The sequence below is a fragment of the Mesoplodon bidens genome (assembly GCF_964165515.1).
Source record: "Mesoplodon bidens genome assembly, chromosome: 5".
Lineage (NCBI taxonomy): Eukaryota > Metazoa > Chordata > Mammalia > Artiodactyla > Ziphiidae > Mesoplodon > Mesoplodon bidens.
In genome coordinates this window covers 66,445,406-66,466,430 of record NC_138161.1, presented here as the reverse complement: position 1 = coordinate 66,466,430, position 21,025 = coordinate 66,445,406, and the positions used below count along the sequence as shown (strand labels likewise).

General features: G+C 38.4%; 1 protein-coding gene across 1 annotated transcript in view; it reads right to left on the bottom strand.

The window, feature by feature from the left end:
• CFAP91 (cilia and flagella associated protein 91) overlaps nt 1-21,025 on the bottom strand; it is a gene marked incomplete at its 5' end in the record, with an annotated part of 161,206 nt that overhangs the window by 105,997 nt on the left and 34,184 nt on the right. Inside the window, one exon of the mRNA XM_081235477.1 lies at nt 2,751-2,932. Within this exon, the coding sequence (XP_081091603.1) occupies nt 2,751-2,932 (182 nt within the window). The remainder of the gene's footprint in view (nt 1-2,750; nt 2,933-21,025) is intronic.

Here is a 21,025-nt window from a genome sequence, read left to right as displayed (position 1 = left end):
TAACAAGCTCACCAGATGATTCTTATTCATGCAAAAATCTGAAAAGGACTGATCTAGAGCAGAGGTCATCAAACTTTCTCTGTGAAAGGCCAGTGAGTAAATATATGAGGCTTTGTGGGCCACACAGTCTCTTTCAGTTACTCAATTCTGCATGGCAGTGCAAAAGCAGGCAAGGACACTAAGTAACAAATAAGTTTGGCTGTATTCCAATAAAACCCTTTTAGGGTCACTGGAATTTTAATTTCATATCATTTTCACATGTCACAAAATAGTACAAATAATTTTCACATGTCGCAAAATAGGTTTTTTTCATCCATTTTTAAATGTAAAAATCATCCTTAACTTGCAGGCCATATAAAAAAAGGCAATAGGCCAAACTGGCCTATGGACCATAGTTTGCCAATCCTGATCTAGAGTTTTAGTACTTGTTTCATTCTTTTTTTTTTTAAGTATAATTTTTAAAAACTCAACACTTAAAATTTTTAATCACATATTTTTCTCTTATTTTGCTCATCATATTCTTAAACACTGCTTCTTCCTTTTGGGCTTATCTTTCTTCTTGTTGAAGTATGTCCTTTTGTTCTTCCTTTTCAGATTAATAGCTAACATGTATAGAATGCTTATTTACATACTAAGCACTGGTCTAAGCACATTACATAAATGAATTTAAATTAATCTTTACAATAGCCTATGAGATAGACCTATGAAATGTCCTATCCTGTGAAAGTGTCCTTATTTCACCTTCACTGAATAACAGTTTGGCTGGTATAAGAATTCTAGATTTGGAATTATTTTCCCACAGCACTTTAGAGATAATACTACAAAATGCCCACCTGGAGTACTCCTGCTCTTAGAGAGCCTGGAATTCCATGCATAAATTGCCCCAAGCCCACTTCCAAAATTTACATGGGCCTCTTCCCAGGATTCAGACTCCTGAGGGCAGACTATATGCTGCTGTTTGTTCACCCTTAAGCCCAAGGCATAGCCAAGTGGCAGCTGTTTGCAAGGATGTGTAAACAGAAAATGGTGAAGCAAGGTGGGGCAATCATATACATTCATGACAGGTCCCTTGTGATGTTGAACAGAGCCAGAGAAAAGGGCAGGCCACTAGGCAGCCTCTCCCATTGCTGCCACATTCCAGCACGTAATCCCAAAGAGTCTAAGAATTTTAAATGTACATTTGTCCTTTCAACTTTTTAGAAAGATTTATTTGTGAAAAATATAGAATGTATTTTATCTAACAGATAGTGCCTTGATTTATAATTTTTAAACATCTATACCTATATCAATAGTATATGGGCCTCTATTTGAACCTCTGCCCAAGGTCTCACCAATGAGGAGGTAGTCCTAACTCATGGAGGTTTTTATTGATACTTCAACCCCAGAGCTGCCAGTGGCAGGGCTCCAGATTAGGCCTTTTACCAAGTGAAGCACTTCTGAGCCCCTGCCCAGATTTCTTGTTTTAGATGTCCTGGTTCTGGTCCTCCTGCAGCTCAACGCTAAGCCCTTGTCACACCAAGAGATAAAGCCCAAGGCACCAGATAGGAGCACTTGGCTTAGACTGGCAGGCACTGGGCTTCAATCCTATCTGTGGGCAGGAGAAAAGTTTGTCTCCTTTAGTTTAAGCAGGTAACTCAGATCTGCTCCCCACCATTCAGTCCCTGCTTACCATCACAGGTTCCCAGCTATTTCTTTCTTTTAGGAAGAAGTCTCCACTTCTAGACTATGGAAATTTTCTTCCTTGCTTTTAAGTGTGGTTATTAATCTTTATAATATGTCTTTTATGTGCTCAGAGCAGAGGGAAAGATTTCAGCATACTTTTAACCTGTCATCTAGGCCTGAAATTAGAGCCTCTGGTTTAAAGTGTGGGTGTCAAGAATGCTTAATCTGGATTCATAAAGTGGGCCAGGAAACAAGAATCAAAACTAGAACTCAGATATGAACATCTTCTTTGCCTGTGACGCAGAATTGATCACAGCAATTAATTACATAGGGGAAACAAAAGTAATCTCATTTTAATAAAAATCATTACAGTGTACCAACTATCTTCATGACCTTAGAGGAGTCAGCCTCTCTGGTTCTCAGCTTCCCAGCTACAACCAAGTGAGTTCAATAAGCTAATGCCTAATAATTTCTAAAGGTCCCTTCTCTTATTAATTTTTATAGTTTCACGTAATAAGGGCCTAGACCGGAGTGAATTTCTATACTCTGAGAGTGAATTTCTGAGCCTGGAAGACATTAGCATTTCAGAGATAATATCAAAAGAAATCATCCAAATTATCAAATAAAGTATATAAGAGAGCCTTGATAAATTGCAAGATATTTTAGCAAAGAAAGATAATATTATTACATATGTTGGAATAGGCATTCAGTATTATACACTCAAGAAAGGTTTATGTGTAAAGAAGGAGTATGAATGCCTCAGTGAAAAAGAACTAATTCACTGGGAGAAACAGTGAGAAGAGGGAGGGGAGTCGTCAGCAAAGTAACCACAAAATTAAGCCGAAATATAACTTCAGCTTCAGGGGAAAAGGACAATAAGCCTCCTTACAGTGAAAAGGGCATAAATACCTTTGAACAAATCTATCAGAAAATGTACGAGTCTATGAAGTAGCTCTATGAGCAAGATGCTTTAAATAGCAATACTTTAAACCACAGTTGCCTCTATGTGTGTCATTTCCAAGAACTCAATAGCACATGTGGTTATCAGGACTGTCATCTGCAAATATTCAAAAGAATTACCAACTCACCCCACGTGAGAGTAGCCAGGGTCAGCAGTTCAGGGATGGAATCCTGACATACGATGTATTCTGGAGAATACGGGTCTGTTTGAACTTCGGCATCGCGATAGTCAGTCTGAGTGCCCACAGTATACTTTGAAGGAATGGGGAGGTACTTAGTGGAAGGAGGAGGAAAAGTATATGGCTCTGCCCTAAAAGAGAAAATCATTTTAAAACTTAAAACCTGATACAATCACTTTATACCTATCAATAGGTTTTGAAACATATATGATAAAGAGTTAAACAGTCTTTCTATATAAAATGCCCTTATGAATCAATAAGACAGTTAAATAGCCACAGAGAAATGGGTAAAGGACAGTCCAGAAAACAAAAAGTAAAACTTCTAGCAATCATATGAAAAGATAATGAACATAACTAGTAATCTAAGAAAAGTAAATTAAAACAGCAAGATGCTATTTTATTATATAACATAAGCAATGATTTAAAAGTTTGAAAGTACCCAGCCTCAATGAAGTTGTGAAGAAACAGACATTCTCATAAACTGTTGATGGAAATACAAATAGGTACAACCTAACAGGTAACTTATCAATATATATCAAACCCTTAAAATACACTTTTGCCCCAGCAATTGTACTCCTAGGAATTTACTGTAGGAAATAATTCAATGAGTGTGAAAAGATATATGCAGACATGTATATAAAGTCTCATTTATAAGAGTAAAAAACTTCTTTAATGGGCAATTTTATTTTTAAAAAATGGTTATACCTGGAGTCATTAGGCATCAACCTTGGACCCATTATTTTCACCCTTGTTTTTTTCATTCTGTCTATTTTTAAATACAAAAAAAATTTTAATTCACTTAAACATATGTCCACCCTTACACATAATTTCTTAAACAATAAGTATGACAGCACATATGGTTTAATGTTTTAGTGCAGTGTTTTCTTGTGCTTTTGAGTTTGCATCCCTCAATCCCTTTTTCTTCCTTACCCACCTGTAGCAGTATCTTCTCTATATACCCAATATCTAGGGTATGTATCTCAGTTGTATCCTTGAATTATATCTTCCATATTTTTTTGCACACTTATTTTCTACACTGACACAAATATAGTGTTATTTTATCATTTGACTAACATGATATCATACTATAAATACGCTTTTGCGTCTTGCTTTTTTGACTAAAAAACACTCCATGGAAACCCTTCCCAATCTTCTCATGTGACTCTTTTTTTAAAAAAAATTACAAACTTAATCACCATCAGTAGAAAAATTGTTTTTAAAAAAATGGCACATCCATAATGGAATTTATCCAGCTATTAAAAGTTACAATGTAATCTATATTTATGAAGGAACAAAAATGTCTATGATCCAAAGTAAAGTAGAAAAAAGAACACTATAAAGCAGTATGTACATTAGGAGTACATTTTTATGTTTTTAAAGACTGTGTTATTAGGCACATAAAAATGCCTAGATGGGGCTTCCCTGGTGGCGCAGTGGTTGAGAGTCCACCTGCCGATGCAGGAGACACGGGTTCGTGCCCCAGTCTGGGAAGATCCCACATACCGTGGAGCGGCTGGGCCCGTGAGCCATGGCCGCTGAGCCTGAGCGTCCAGAGCCTGTGCTCCGCGACGGGAGAGGCCACAACAGTGAGAGGCCCGCGTACCGCAAAAAAAAAAAAAAAAAAGCCTAGATGGATACACAATAATAAAAGCAATTATTTCTGGATAGTAGGGTTATAGAGAGAATTTTTTTCATGTTTATAGTCTTCCGAATTTTCTAACTTTTTTTAACCTGTATATATACTACTTATAAAATAAGAAAAAAACATATAACCATTTCCATTTAAAATATATCATTTTGAAGAATTGGTTACATTACACAAACAATAAATAATGGAAAAAAAGAGAGAGATTTCCATTATGAAAAAGTCAAAGGCAAGGGGAGGTGCTTATACATGAGCACAGCATGTACAGCTTAGCTCAAAGAAAAATGCATTTCAAGCCAATTAGAAAGAAGTGTCTATTTGGCATTTCGACCTGTGATGGAACAGTACTTTAAATTGTTTTTAATGCTGAATTCTAACAGGCATTGAAATCATTTTTCAGCAGTTGCTATTAATTTCTAACACATGTAGACAATATAAATACGTACATACAGTTTCTTAAGTTTTCAGCAGAAAGTATGCTACTATAAAAATTCTACTTGAGGAAATAACTTCAAATTAGCTTTATCATCACAGATCATGTGAATATTATAACACCGTAAGCTTGAATCAAAATAATAAATTATTGTTTTCTAAATTAAATAATTTCACATTTGACCCATCTGATCAAATGTGCTAGGATTATGGTAAAGCCTGAGGAATCCTTCTGACTAAGCTTTCTGCTGACTTGGGACCCTTCTGGGTGGGTCTGAGGATAGGATGCAAAGGAGGAATGCTACTTTGACAAAAGTCCTAGGCAACTTAATAGTACAGTTTCTTTCCCAACCAACTTGTTACTTTTCTCAAATCTATTATTTTTCTCTCCATTTCAGTTGGTTTTAGAGCAGAGTAAAATGTGAATAAGAAAGAGCAAAAATCTTTTTCCCACCTCTGCCCAACCTCGATCGGGACCCAATGCCAGAAAGACTCCATATCTGCTTGCTACTTGGCTTGAGCCTTGCCTTGTCCTGGATCCCATCCTCAGCCTTACTTAGTCTGGCTTTGGTATCTTTACAGCAGCCACTGCTGCTCTATTCCCTCCATCCAGGCCCCTCCTCCTCTACTACAGGCCACTACCAGGAACATGTACTGTCTGCCACACCTACAGTCTTCTAGATTTTCCCTTCCAGCCCCAACTGAACTGCACACAAAGAGGAGCTTCACAAAGCTAGCAAATCTTGTTTTGTTATTGTGAACTCTATTGAATATCTGCATTTTTAAAGGCAATTTTTTAGAGCAATCTTAGGTTCATAGCAAAATGGAGAAGAAGGTACAGAAACTTCCCATATACCCCCTGCCCCACACATGCATAGCCCGACACATTATCAACATGACTCACCAGAGTGGTAGCTTTGTTACAATTGATGAACCTCCATTGACACTTCACAGTCACCCAAAGTCCACAGTTTACATTAAGGTTCACTCCTGGTGTTGTACATTATATGGGTATGGACAAATCCTTACATGTCTATGTATACATGTATAATAATGTGTATCCATCATTATAGTAACATACAGAGTATTTCCCCTACCCTTAAAATCCTCTGTGCTCCTATTCATCCTTTCCCCATTCCCCCCAACCCCCTGGCAACTAATGATCTTTTTATAATCTCCATAGTTTTGCCTTTTCCAGAATGTCATATAGTTGGAATCATACAGTATGTAACCTTTACGGATTGGCTTCCTTCTCTTAACTATATGCATTTAAGATTCTTCCATGTCTTTTCATGACTTGATAGCTCATTTCTTTTTAGTGTTGAATAATATTATACTGTCACAATGTACCATAGTTTATTTATCCATTCACCTACTGAAGGATATCTTGGTTACTTCCAAGTTTTGGCAATTATGAATAAAACCGCTATAAACATCTGTGAGCAGGTTCTCCTGTAGAGATAAGTTTTCAACCTCTTTGGGTAAATATCAAGGAGCAGGATTGCCAAATCATATGGTAAGAGTATGTTTAGTCTTGTAAGAAACTGCCAAACTGTCTTCTGAAGTGGCTATAGCATCCTGCATTCCCACCAAAAATGAAAGTTCCTGCTGCTCCACATTTGGTGGTGTTAGTGTTCCAGATTTTGTCCATTCTAACAGGTGTATAGCAGTATATCGTTTTAATTTGCATTTCCCTGATGACATCATGTGGAGCATCTTTTCATATCCTTATTTGCCATCTGTATATCTTCTTTGGTGAGGTATTTGTTAAGGTCTTTGACCTTTTTTAAAATCAGGTTTTTTGTTTTCTTACTGTTGAGTTTTGGACTTCTTTGATTATTTTGGATAACAGTCCTTTATCAGATATGTCTTTTGCAAATATTTTCTCCTAGTCTGTGACTTGTCTTCTCATTCTACTGACATTGTCTTCTGTAGAGCAGAAGTTTTAAATTTCAATGAAGTCCAGATCCTCCATTATTTCTTTAATGGATCATGACTTTGGTGTTGTACCTAAAAAGTCATCACCATACCCAAGATCATCTAGGTTTTTTTCCTATGTAATCTTTTAAGAGTTTTATATTTTTGTATTCTACATTTAAGTCTGTGATCATTTTGAGTTAATTTTGTGAAGGGTGTAAGGCTTGTGCCTAAATTCATTTTTTTGCATGAAGATGTCCAGTTGTTCCAGCATCATTTGTTTAAAAAGACTGTCTTTTCTCCATTGTATTGTCTGTTCTTTTTGTCAAAGATTAGTTGATTATATTTATGTGGGTCTATTTCTGGGCTCTCTATTCTGTTTCATTCATCTATTTGTCTATTCTTTCCATAATACCACACTTTCATGATTATAAAAGTTTTACAGTAGGTCTTGAAGTCAGGTCGTGTCAGTCCTCCAACTTTGTTCTTCTCCTTCAATATTGTGCTGCTTATTCTGAGTTTTTTGCCTCTTCATATAAGCTTTAGAATCACTTTGTCAATATCCACAAAATAACTTTCAGGGATTTTGATTGAGATTACATGGACTCTATAAATCAAATTGGGAAGAACTGACATATTGACACTATTGAGTCTTCCTATTCACGAACATGGAATATTTCTCCATTTATTTAGTCGTTCTTTGATTTCTTTCATCAAAGTTTTGTAGTTTTCCTCAAATAGATCTTGTGTATATTTTAATAAATTTATACTTAAGTATTTCATTTGTTGATGCTAATGTAAATGGTACTGCGTTTTATATTTCAAATTCCACTTGTTCTATATAGGTATATAGGAAAGCAGCTGACTTTTGTATACTAACCTTATATCCTACAACCTTGCTATAATCACTTATTAGTTCCAGGAGAGGTTTTTTTTTTCAGTAATTTCTTTTAGATTTTCTACATAGATGAATATGTCGCCTGCTAAAAGACAGTTTTATTTCTTCCTTTCCAAACTGTATACCTTTTATTTCTTCTTCTTGTCTTATTGAATTAGTTAGGACTTCCAGTATGATGTTGAAAGAGAGTGACGAGACGGGACATCCTTGCCTTTTTCCTGATCTTAATGGAAAAGCTTTGAGTTTCTCACCATTAAGTATGATGTAAGTTTTTGGTACACATTCTTTATAAAGTTGAGGACATTCCTCTATAATCCAAGGTAACTGAGAGTTTTAATCATGAATGAGTATTGGATATTGTCAAATACTTTTTCTGGCCTCTAGTAATATGATCATGTGATTTTTCCTTTTCAGCCTGTTGATGTGATGCATAATATTAACTGATTTTCAAATGCAGAATCAGCCTTGCATACCTGGGATAAATCCCACTTGGTTGTGGTGTATAACTCTTTTTATACATTGTTGGATTTGATTTGCTAATATTTTGTTGAGGATTTTCATGCCTACATTCATGAGAGATGTTGGTTTGTAGTTTTCTTTTAATGTCTTTGCCTGATTTTGGTATTAGAGTAATACTGGCCTCAAAGAATGAGTTAGCTTCTATTATCTGAAAGAGACTGCAGAGAATGGTATAACTTCTTCCTTAAATGTTTGGTAGAATTCACCAGCAGACCCATCTGGGCCTGGTGCTTTATGTTTTAGAAAGTTATTAATTACTGATTCAAAAATTTGTTAATAATAATATAGGCCTTTTCAGATTTTCTATTTCTTCTTGTGTGAGTTTTGGCAAATTGCCTTGCAAGTAATTAATCCTTTTCATCTAGAATATCAAATTTGTAGACATAGAGTTATTCACAATATTCCTTAATTATCTTTTTAATGCCATGGGATCTGCAGTGATCCTTTTCCATTTCTGAAAAGGGGATCCTTTTTCATTTCTGATATTATTAATTTGTATCCTCTCTTTTTTTCTTAGTTAGCCTGGCTTGAGGCTTATCAGTTTTAGTGATCTTTTCAAAGAACTTTGTGGTTTCACTTATTTTCTCTATCAATTTCCTTGATCAATTCTGCTGATTTATGGGACTTCCCTGGTGGCACAGTGGTTGAGAATCCACCTCCCAATGCAGGGGATGTAGGTCCGATCCCTGGTCAGGGAACTAGATCCCACATGCATGCCACAACTAAGAGTTCACATGCCACAACTAAGGACCCTGCAAGAAGCAACTAAGGAGCACACATGCCGCAACTAAAGGAGCCCAGAAGCTGCAACTAAGACCCGGCACAACCAAAATAGATAAATAAAGAAAAATTTTAAAGTACATGGCGTATACTCTCCATACACTTGAAAAAAAATTCCATTGATTTATGCTCTAATTCTTATTACTGCTTTTCTTCTGCTTGCTTTGGATAGAATTTGCTCTTCTTTTTCTAGTTTCTCAAGGTGGAAGCTTAGATGATTGATTTAGATCTTTCTTTTTTTCTAATACATGCATTCAATGCTATAAATTTCCCACTAAGCACTGCTCCCATTGCATTGCACAAATTTTTATAATTTGTATTGTCATTTTCATTTAGTTTAAAATATTTTAAAATTTCCCATGAGATATCTTTTCTGATCCATATGTTATTTAGAAATATATTGTTTAATATCCATATATTTGGGGATTTTCAGTTCTCTCTCTGTTCTTAATTTCCAGTTTAATACCACTATGGTCTGAGAGCAGACACTGTATTATTTCTATGCTTTTACATGTATTAAAGTGTGTTTTATGGAACAGAATGTGGCTATCTTGGTGAATGTTTCATGTGAACCTGAGAAGAATGTGTATTCTGCTGTTATTGAATAAGTAGTCTATAGATACCAATTATATACAACTGATTAATGGTATTGTTAAGTTCAACTAGGGCCTTACTGATTTTCTGTCTGCTAGATGTATCCATTTCCAACAGGAGGTAATAGTGGATTCATTTACTTCTCCTTGTAATTCTATTACTTTTTTTTTTTTAAAGTTTATTTATTTATTTTTTTAATTAGTTTCTGCTTTATAACAAAGTGAATCAGTCATACATATACATCTGTTCCCACATCCCTTCCCTCATGCATCTCCCTCCCTCACACCCTCCCCATCCCACCCCTCCAGGCGGTCACAAAGCACCGAGCTGATCTCCCTGTGCTCTGCGGCTGCTTCCCACTATCTATCTACCTTACGTTTGGTAGTGTATACACGTCCATGCCTCTCTTTCGCCTTGTCACAGCCCACCCTTCCCCCTCCCCATATCCTCAAGTCCATTCTCAAGTAGGTCTGCGTCTTCATTCCCGTTTTGCCCCTAGGTTCTTCATGACAATTTTTTTTTTTAATTCCGTATATATGTGTTAGCATACGGTATTTGTCTTTCTCTTTCTGACTAACTTCACTCTGTATGACAGACTCTAGGTCTATCCACCTCATTACAAATAGCTCAGTTTCGTTTCTTTTTATGGCTGAGTAATATTCCACTGTATATATGTGCCACATCTTCTTTATCCATTCATCCGATGATGGACACTTAGGTTGTTTCCAGCTTCGGGCTATTGTGAATAGAGCTGCAATGAACATTTTGGTACATGTCTCTTTTTGAATTATGGTTTTCTCAGGGTATATGCCTAGTAGTGGGATTGCTGGGTCATATGGTAGTTCTATTTGTAGTTTTTTAAGGAACCTCCATACCGTTCTCCATAGTGGCTGTACCAATTCACATTCCCACCAGCAGTGCAAGAGTGTTCCCTTTTCTCCACACCCTCTCCAGCATTTATTGTTTCTAGATTTCTTGATGATGGCCATTCTGACTGGTGTGAGATGATATCTCATTGTAGTTTTGATTTGCATTTCTCTAATGATTAATGATGTTGAGCATTCTTTCATGTGTTTGTTGGCAGTCTGTATATCTTCCTTGGAGAAATGCCTATTTAAGTCTTCTGCCCATTTTTGGATTGGGTTGTTTGTTTTTATGCTATTGAGCTGCATGAGCTGTTTATAAATTTTGGAGATTAATCCTTTGTCAGTTGCTTCATTTGCAAATATTTTCTCCCATTCTGAGGGTTGTCTTTTGGTCTTGTTTATGGTTTCCTTTGCTGTGCAAAAGCTTTGAAGTTTCATTAGGTCCCATTTGTTTATCTTTGTTTTTATTTCCATTTCTCTAGGAGGTGAGTCCAAAAGGATCTTGCTGTGATTTATGTGATACAGTGTTCTGCCTATGTTTTCCTCTAAGAGTTTGATAGTTTCTGGCCTTACATTTAGGTCTTTAAGCCATTTTGAGATTATTTTTGTGTATGGTGTTAGGGAATGATCTAATCTCTTACTTTTACATGTCCCTGTCCAGTTTTCCCAGCACCACTTATTGAAGAGGCTGTCCTTTCTCCACTATACATTCCTGCCTCCTTTATCAAAGATAAGGTGACCATATGTGTGTGGGTTTATCTCTGGGCTTTCTATCCTGTTCCATTGATGTATCTTTCTGTTTTTGTGCCAGTACCACACTGTCTTGATTACTGTAGCTTTGTAATATAGTCTGAAGTCAGGGAGCCTGATTCCTCCAGCTCCGTTTTTCGTTCTCAAGATTGCTTTGGCTATTCGGGGTCTTTTGTTTTTCCAAACAAATTTTGAAATTTTTTGTTCTAGTTCTGTGAAAAATGCCAGTGGTAGTTTGATAGGGATTGCATTGAATCTGTAGATTGCTTTGGGTAGTAGAGTCATTTTCACAATGTTGATTCTTCCAATCCAGGAGCATGGTATATCTCTCCATCTATTTGTATCATCTTTAATTTCTTTCATCAGTGTCTTATAATTTTCTGCATACAGGTCTTTTGTCTCCTTAGGTAGGTTTATTCCTAGATATTTTATTCTTTTTGTTGCAGTGGTAAACGGAAGTGTTTTCTTGATTTCATTTTCAGATTTTTCATCATTCGTATACAGGAATGCCAGAGATTTCTGTGCATTAATTTTGTATCCTGCTACTTTATCAAATTCATTGATTAGCTCTAGTAGTTTTCTGGTAGCATCTTTAGGATTCTCTATGTATAGTATCATGTCATCTGCAAACAGTGACAGCTTTACTTCTTCTTTTCCAGTTTGGATTCCTTTTATTTCCTTTTCTTCTCTGATTGCTGTGGCTAAAACTTCCAAAACTATGTTGAATAAGAGTGGTGAGAGTGGGCAGCCTTGTCTTGTTCCTGATCTTAGTGGAAATGGTTTCAGTTTTTCACCATTGAGGACAATGTTGGCTGTGGGTTTGTCATATATGGCCTTTATTATTATTATTATTATTATTTTTTTTTTTTTTTTCCGGTACGCGGGCCTCTTACTGCTGTGGCCTCTCCCGTTGCAGAGCACAGGCTCCGGACACGCAGGCTCAGCAGCCATGGCTCACGGGCCCAGCCGCCCCGCGGCATGTGGGATCTTCCCGGACCGGGGCACGAACCCGCGTCCCCCGCATCGGCAGGCGGACTCCCAACCACTGCGCCACCAAGGAAGCCCATGGCCTTTATTATGTTGAGGAAAGTTCCCTTTATGTCTACTTTCTGCAGGGTTTTTATCATAAATGGGTGTTGAATTTTGTCGAAAGCTTTCTCTGCATCTATTGAGATGATCATATGGTTTTTCTCCTTCAACTTGTTAATATGGTGTATCACATTGATTGATTTGCGTATATTGAAGAATCCTTGCATTCCTGGAATAAACCCCACTTGATCATGGTGTATGATCCTTTTAATGTGCTGTTGGATTCTGTTTGCTCGTATTTTGTTGAGGATTTTTGCATCTATGTTCATCAGTGATATTGGCCTGTAGTTTTCTTTCTTTGTGACATCCTTGCCTGGTTTTGGTATCAAGGTGATGGTGGCCTCATAGAATGAGTTTGGGAGTGTTCCTTCCTCTGAAATTGTTTGGAAGAGTTTGAGAAGGATGGGTGTTAGCTCTTCTCTAAATGTTTGATAGAATTCGCCTGTGAAGCCATCTGGTCCTGGGCTTTTGTTTGTTGGAAGATTTTTAATCACAGTTTCAATTTCAGTGCTTGTGATTGGTCTATTCATATTTTCTATTTCTTCCTGATTCAGTCTTGGCAGGTTGTGCATTTCTAAGAATTTGTCCATTTCTTCCAGGTTGTCCATTTTATTGGCATAGAGTTGCTTGTAGTAATCTCTCATGATCTTTTGTATTTTTGCAGTGTCAGTTGTTACTTTTCCTTTTTCATTTCTAATTCTATTGATTTGAGTCTTCTCCCTTTGTTTCTTGATGAGTCTGGCTAATGGTTTATCAATTTCGTTTATCTTCTCAAAGAACCAGCTTTTAGTTTTATTGATCTTTGCTATCGTTTCCTTCATTTCTTTTTCAATTATTTCTGATCTGATCTTTATGATTTCTTTCCTTCTGCTAGTTTTGGGGGTTTTTTGTTCTTCTTTCTCTAATTGCTTTAAGTGCAGGGTCAGGTTGTTTACTTGAGATGTTTCCTGTTTCTTAAGGTGGGATTGTATTGCTATAAACTTCCCTCTTAGAACTGCTTTTGCTGCGTCCCATAGGTTCTGGGTCGTCGTGTCTCCATTGTCCTTTGTTTCTAGGTATTTTTAAATTTCCTCTTTGATTTCTTCAGTGATCACTTCGTTATTGAGTAGTGTATTGTTTAGCCTCCATGTGTTTGTAATTTTTACAGATCTTTTACTGTAATTGATGTCTAGTCTCATAGCATTGTGGTTTGAAAAGATACCTGATACAATTTCAATTTTCTTAAATTTATCAAGGCTTGACTTGTGACCCAAGATATGACCTATCCTGGAGAATGTTCCATGAGCACTTGAGAAAAATGTGTATTCTGTTGTTTTTGGATGGAATGTCCTATAAATATCAATTAAGTCCATCTTGTTTAATGTATCATTTAAAGCTTGCGTTTCCTTATTTATTTTCATTTTGGATGATCTGTCCATTGGTGAATGTGGGGTGTTAAAGTCCCCTACTATGATTGTGTTACTGTCGATTTCCACTTTTATGGCTGTTAGTATCTTCCTTATGTATTGAGGTGCTCCTATGTTGGGTGCATAAATATTTACAATTCTTATATCTTCTTCTTGGATCGATCCCTTGATCATTATGTAGTGTCCTTCTTTGTCTCTTCTAATAGTCTTTATTTTAAAGTTTATTTTGTCTGATATAAGAATTGCTACTCCAGCTTTCTTTTGATTTCCATTTGCATGGAATATCTTTTTCCATCCCCTTACTTTCAGTCTGTATGTGTCTCTAGGTCTGAAGTGGGTCTCTTGTAGACAGCATATATATGGGTCTTGGTTTTGTATCCATTCAGCCAATCTGTGTCTTTTGGTGGGAGCATTTAGTCCATTTACATTTAAGGTAATTATCAATACGTATGTTCCTATTCCCATTTTCTTAATTGTTTTGGGTTCGTTATTGTAGGCATTTTCCTTCTGTTGTGTTTCTTGCCTAGAGAAGTTCCTTTAGCATTTATTGCAAACCTAGTTTGGTGGTGCTGAACTCTCTTAGCTTTTGCTTGTCTGTAAAGGTTTTAATTTCTCCATCAAATCTGAATGAGATCCTTGCTGGGTAGAGTAATCTTGGTTGCAGGTTTTTCTCCTTTATCACTTTAATTATTTCCTGCCACTCCCTTCTGTCTTGCAGAGTTTCTGCTGAGAGATCAGCTGTTAACCTGATGGGGATTCCCTTGTGTGTTATTTGTTGTTTTTCCTTTGCTGCTTTTAATATGATTTCTTTGTGTTTAATTTTTGACAGTTTGATTAATATGTGTCTTTGGCGTATTTCTCCTTGGATTTATTCTGTATGGGACTCTCTGTGCCTCCTGGACTTGATTAACTATTTCCTTTCCCATATTAGGGAAGTTTTCAACTATAATCTCTTCAAATATTTTCTCAGTCACTTTCTTTTTCTCTTCTTCTTCTGGAACCCCTATAATTCGAATGTTGGTGCGTTTAATGTTGTCCCAGAGGTCTCTGAGACTGTCCTCTGTTCTTTTCATTCTTTTCTCTTTATTTTGCTCTGCATCAGTTATTTCTACTATTTTATTTTCCACCTCACTTATCCGTTCTTCTGCCTCAGTTACTCTGCTATTGATCCCATCTAGAGTATTTTTCATTTCATTTATTGTGTTTTTAATCAATGCTTGATTCATCTTTAGTTCTTCTAGGTCCTTGTTAACTGTTTCTTGCATTTTGTCTATTCTATTTCCAAGATTTTGGATCTTGGAAATAGAATCTTGGATCATCTTTACTATCATTATTCTGAATTCTTTTTCAGGTAGACTGCCTATTACCTCTTCATTTGTTAGGTCTGGTAGGTTTTTATCTTGCTCCTTTACCTGCTGTGTGTTTTTCTGTCTTCTCATTTTGCTTATGTTACTGTGTTTGGGGTCTCCTTTTTGCAGGCTGCAGATTCGTAGTTCCCATTGTTTTCGGTGTCTGTCCGCAGTGGCTAAGGTTGTCTCAGTAGGTTGTGTAGGCTTACTGGTGGGGGGGACTAATGCCTGTGTTCTGGTGGTTGAGGCTCGATCTTGTCTTTCTGGTGGACAGGTCCATGTCTGGTGGTGTGTTTTGGGGTGTCTGTGGCCTTATTATGTTTGTAGGCAGCCTCTCTGCTAATGGGTGGGGTTGTGTTTTTGCCTTGCTAGTTGCTTGGCATAGGGTGACCAGCACTGTAGCTTGCTGGTCGTTGAGTGAAGCTGGGTGCTGGTGTTGAGATGGAGATCTCTGGGAGATTTTCGCTGCTTGATATTATGTGGAGCTGGGAGGTCTCTTGTGGACCCGTGTCCTGAAGTTGGCTCTCCCACTTCAGAGGCACAGCACTGACTCCTGGCTGCAGCACCAAGAGCCTTTCATCTACCCAGCTCAGAATAAAAGGGAGAAAAAGTAGAAAGAAAGAATTAGTAGAAGAAAGAAAGAGAGAGAGAAAGAAAGGAAGAAGGAAAGAAAGGAAGGAAGAAAGAAAGAAAGGAGGGAGGGAGGGAGGAAGGATGTAAAGAAGAAAGAAAGAAAGGAGGAAGGGAGGAATGAAAGCAAAAGGAAGAGTGAATGGAAGAAGGGAGGGAGGGAGGGAGGAAGGAAAGAAAGAAAGAAAGACAGGAGGGAGGGAGGGAGGAAGGAAAGAAAAAGAAAGTGAAAGGAAGAAGGGTGGGAGGGAGGGAGGAAGGAAAGAAAGACAGGAGGGAGGGAGGGAGTGAGGGAGGAAGGAAAGAAAAGAAAGAGTGAAAGGAAGAAGGGAGGGAGGGAGGGAGGAAAGAAAGAGAGAAAGAAGGAAAGGAGGGGCAGAGGGAGGGAGGGAGGAAGAGAAGGTAGGAAAAAAAGAAAGAGCAGGTAAAGTAAAATAGAATAAAGTATGAAATATAGTAGCGTTATTAAAATTAAAAAGTAATTACTGAAAAAAAACGGACAGATAGAACCCTGGGACATATGGTGGAAGCAAAGCTATACAGAGAGAATCTTACACAGAAGAATACACACACACATTCACAAAAAGAGAGCAGGGGGAAAAATCAAAAATCTTGCTCTCCAAGTCCACCTCCTCAATTTGGGATAATTCGTTGTAAAAAGAGGAAAAGGGGGAGAAGTCTGAAATCTTGCTCTCTAAGTCCACCACCTTAATTTGGGATAATTCGTTGTAAAAATAGAAAAAGGGAGGAAAGTCTTAAATCTTGTCCTCAAAGTCCACTTCCTCAATTTGGGATGATTCGCTGTCCATTCATGCACTCCACAGACGCAGGGCACATCAAGTGGACCGTGGAGCTTTAATCCGCTGCCTCCGAGGCTGCACAGAGAAATTTCCCTGTCTCTTCTCTGCTCTCACAGCTCCCGGGTCTCAGCCTTGGACCTGGCCCCGCCTCTGCGCGTAGGTCGCCGGAGGGCGTCCGTTCTTCGCTCAGACAGGACGGGTTTAAAGGAGCCGCTGATTCGGGGGCTCTGGCTCACTCAGGCAGAGGGAAGGGAGGGGCGCGCAGTGTGGGGCGGGCCTGCGGCGGCAGAGGCCGGCGTGACGTTGCACCAGACCGAGGCGCTCCGTGCGCTTTCCCGGGAAAGCCGTCCCCGGGTCCCGGGACCCCGGCAGTGGCGGGGTGCACAGGCCCCCCGGAAGGCGGGGCGGACAGTGACCCGCGCTCGTACACAGGCCCCGCGGTGGCAGCAGCAACAGCCCCAGCGTCCCACGCCCGTCTTCGGGGTCCGCACCTTTAGCCGCGGCTCGCGCCCGTCTCCGGCGCTTCCCCAAGCAGCCCTCTTAATGCCCTCTCCTCGCACACCAGGAAACAAAAGGGAAGGAAAAGTCTCTTGCCTCTTCGGCAGCTCCAGACCCTTTCCCCGGACTCCCTCCGGGCTAGCCGTGGTGCACTAACCCCTTCAGGCTCTCTTCCTGCCGCCAGCCCCAGTCCTCTATACATAATGGTTTATACCTCTTAATCCTCTATTCCTATATTGCCCTTCCCCCTTTCCCTCTCTCCACTGGTAACCACTAGCTTAGTCTCTATATCTGTGAGTCTGTTTCTTTTTTCTTATATTGACTAGTTTGTTGTATTTTTTAGATTCCATACATAATCACTGATATCATACAGTATTTGTCTTTCTCTGTCTGACTAACTTCACTTAGGATAATAAGCGCATCCAAGTCCATCCTCCAAGTCCATCCATGTTGTTGTAAGTGGCAATTTTCATTCTTTTTTATGGCTGAGCAGTATTCCATTGTATATATATACCACATTTTCTTTATCCATTCATCTGTTGAGGGATGCTTGAATTGCTTCCATATTTTGGCAACTGTAAGCAATGCTGCTATGAACATTGGGGTGCATGTATCTTTTCAAAACAGTGATTTTGTTTTTTTTCGGATATATACCCAGGAGTGGAATTGCTGGGTCATAAGGTTGTTCTATTTTTAGTTTTTTGAGAAACCTCCCTACTGTTTTCCACAGTGGCTGCACCAATTTACATTCCCACTAACCATTTAGGAGGGTTCCCTTTTCTCCACCTCGCTAACGTTATTTGTGTTCTTTTTGATGATAGCCATTCTGACAGGTATGAGATAATATCTCATTGTGGTTTTGATTTGCATTTTCCTGATGATTAGCAATGCTGAGCATCTTTTCACGTTCATGTTGACCATCTGCATGTCCTCTTTGGAGAAATGTCTACTCAGGTCTTTTGCACATTTTTTAATTGGGTTGCTTGGGTTTTTTTGATGTTGAGTTGTATGGGCTGCTTATACATTTTGGATATTAACCCCTTATCCATCATATCATTTGCAAATATTTTCTCCCATTCAGTAGGCTATCTTTTCATTTTGTTGATGGTTCTCCTTGCTATGCAAAAGCTTTTAAGTTTAATTAGATCCCATTTGTTTTTGTTTTTGGTACACGGGCCTCTCACTGTTGTGGCCTCTCCTGTTGTGGAGCAAAGGCTCCGGACGCACAGGCTCAGCCATGGCTCACGGGCCCAGCCGCTCCACGGCATGTGGGATCTTCCCGGACCGGGGAACGAACCCGTATCTCCTGCATCGGCAGGCAGACTCTCAACCACTACGCCACCAGGGAAGCCCCCATTTGTTTATTTTTGCTTTTATTTCCTTTGCTTTAGGAGACTGCTCCAAAAAAATATTGCTACAATTTATGTCAAAGAGTGTTCTTCCTATGTTTTCTTCTAGGAGCTTTATGGCTTCAGGTCTTATATTTAGGTCTATGAGTTTATTTTCGTATATGGTGTTGGAGAATGTTCTGATTTCATTCTTTTACATGTAGCTGTCCAGTATTCCCAGCACCACTTATTGAAGAGCCTGTCTTTTCTACATTGTATATTCTTGCCTCCTTTGTCATAGATTAACTGACCATAAACACATGAGTTTATTTCTGGGCTCTCTATTCTGTTCTAATCTATCCATTTACTTTTAATCTATATGTGTCTTTATACTTAAAGTAGGTTTCTTATTGATAACATATAGTTGGTTTTTTTTGATCCACTTTAACAATATCTGTCTTTTAATTGGTTCATTTAGACCCCTGATGGCCAAAGTGATTATTGATAGTTGGATTAATATCTACCATATCTACTTGTTGCACTTGTTCTTTGTTCTTATTTTATCTTCCACCCTTTTTCTGTCTTTTTGTAGTTTTAACCACGTTTTATATGATTCCATTTTCTCTTCTTTATTAGCATATCAGTTATACTTCCCTTTATCTTTTACTGTTTTAGTGATTGCCCCAGAGTTTGCAATATACATTTACAACTAATCCAAGTCCACTTTTAAATAACACTATATCACTTCTCAAGCAGTGTAAGTACCTTATAATAACAAAATAATCCTCATTCCTCCCTTTCATCTCTTTTATTATTGCTGTCATTCATTTCACTTATATATAAGCATATACATGATATATTCATGAGCATACATAATCAAGTACATTGTTGCTCTTATTATTATTAATTTTTTTCTGAATAGGCTCCTTTAATAATTAGTCAAAGAGGAAAAACAAACTGCCCACCATTTGTCTTCAATTGTCTTCCTTTTTTTTTTAAATTGGAGTATAATTGCTTTACAATGTTGTGTTAGTTTCTGCTGTACAACGAAGTGAATCAGCTATGTGTATACATATATCCCCTCCCTCTTGGACCTCCCTCCCACCTCCCCCCATGCCACCCATCTAGGTCATCACAGAGCACTGAGCTGAGCTCCCTGTACTATACTGCAGGTTCCCACTAGCTGTTTTACATATGGTAGTGTATTTATGTCAAACCTAATCTCCCAATTCATCCTACCCTCCCCTTCCCCACTGTGTCCACACATCCATTTTCTACATCTGTGTCTCTATTTCTGCCCTGGTGGTCTTATTATTTTGAATAAACTGTTAAAAAATAAAAGTTTTTATTTCACCTTCATTTATTCTGTCTTTGATGCCCTTCTTTTCTTTATGTAGATCCAAGTTTCTGACCTATATTATTTCCCTTCTATCTAAAGAACTTCTTCTAATATTTCTTGCAACAAATGGCAACAAATTCCCTCAATTTTTATTTGTCTGAGAAGGTCTTTATTTTGCTTTCATTTCTGAAGGATAATTTTGCAGGATACAGAATTCTAGGTTGATTTTTTTTCTCTCAACACTTTAAATTTTCACTTCTCTCTCTTCTTGCTTGCATGGTTTCTGAGAAGTCACATGTAATTCTTATCTTTGTTCCTCTATAGGTTAGGTAATTTTGTACTCTGGCATCTGTCAGAATTTATACTTTTTTTTTTTTTTTTGCGGTACGTGGGCCTCTCACTGTTGTGGCCTCTCCCATTGTGGAGCACAGGCTCCAGATGCGCAGACTCAGTGGCCATGGCTCACAGGCCCAGCCGCTCTGCGGCATGTGGGATCTTCCTGGACCAGGGCACGAACCTGTGCCCCTGCATCGGCAGGCAGACTCTCAACCACTGCGCCACCAGGGACGCCCAGAATTTATTCTTTATCTCGGGTTTTCTTTAGTTTGAATATAATATGCCTTGGTGTCGCTTTTTTGATATTTATCTTGCTTGATGTTCTCTGAGCTTCCTGACTGTAGTTTGATATCTGACATTAATTTGGAGAAATTTTCAGTCATTATTGTTTCAAATATTTCTTCTGTTCCTTTCTTTCTTCTCCTTTTGGTACTCCCATTATACGTATGCTATACCTTTGTATTTGTCCACAGGTTTTGGATATTCTGTTTTTTTCCGTCTTTGTTCTCTCTGCTTTTCAATTTTAGAAGTTTGTATTGATATCCTCTAGATCACAAATTCTTTCCTCAGCTATGTCCAGTCTATTAACAAGCCTATCAAAGGAATTCTTCATTTCTGTTACAGTGGTTTTGATCTCTAGCATTTTATTTTTTTAGTTCTTTCTTAGAATTTCCATCTCTTTGCTTACATTGCCTACTTGATCTTGCTTGAAGTCTACTTCACCCATCAGAGCCCTTAGCATGTTCATCACAGTTGTTTTTTTGTTTTGTTTTTTTTTGCGGTACGTGGGCCTCTCACTGCTGTGGCCTCTCCCATTGCAGAGCACAGGCTCCAGACGTGCAGGCTCAGCGGTCATGGCTCACAGGCCCAGCCGCTCCACGGCATGTGGGATCTTCTGGACCGGGGCATGAACCTGTGTCCCCTGCATCAGCAGGCCAACTCCCAACCACTGCACCACCAGGGAAGCCCATCACAGTTGTTTTAAATTCCTTTTCTGATAATTCCAACATCCCTGCCATGTCTGGTTCTGATGCTTATGCTGTCTCTT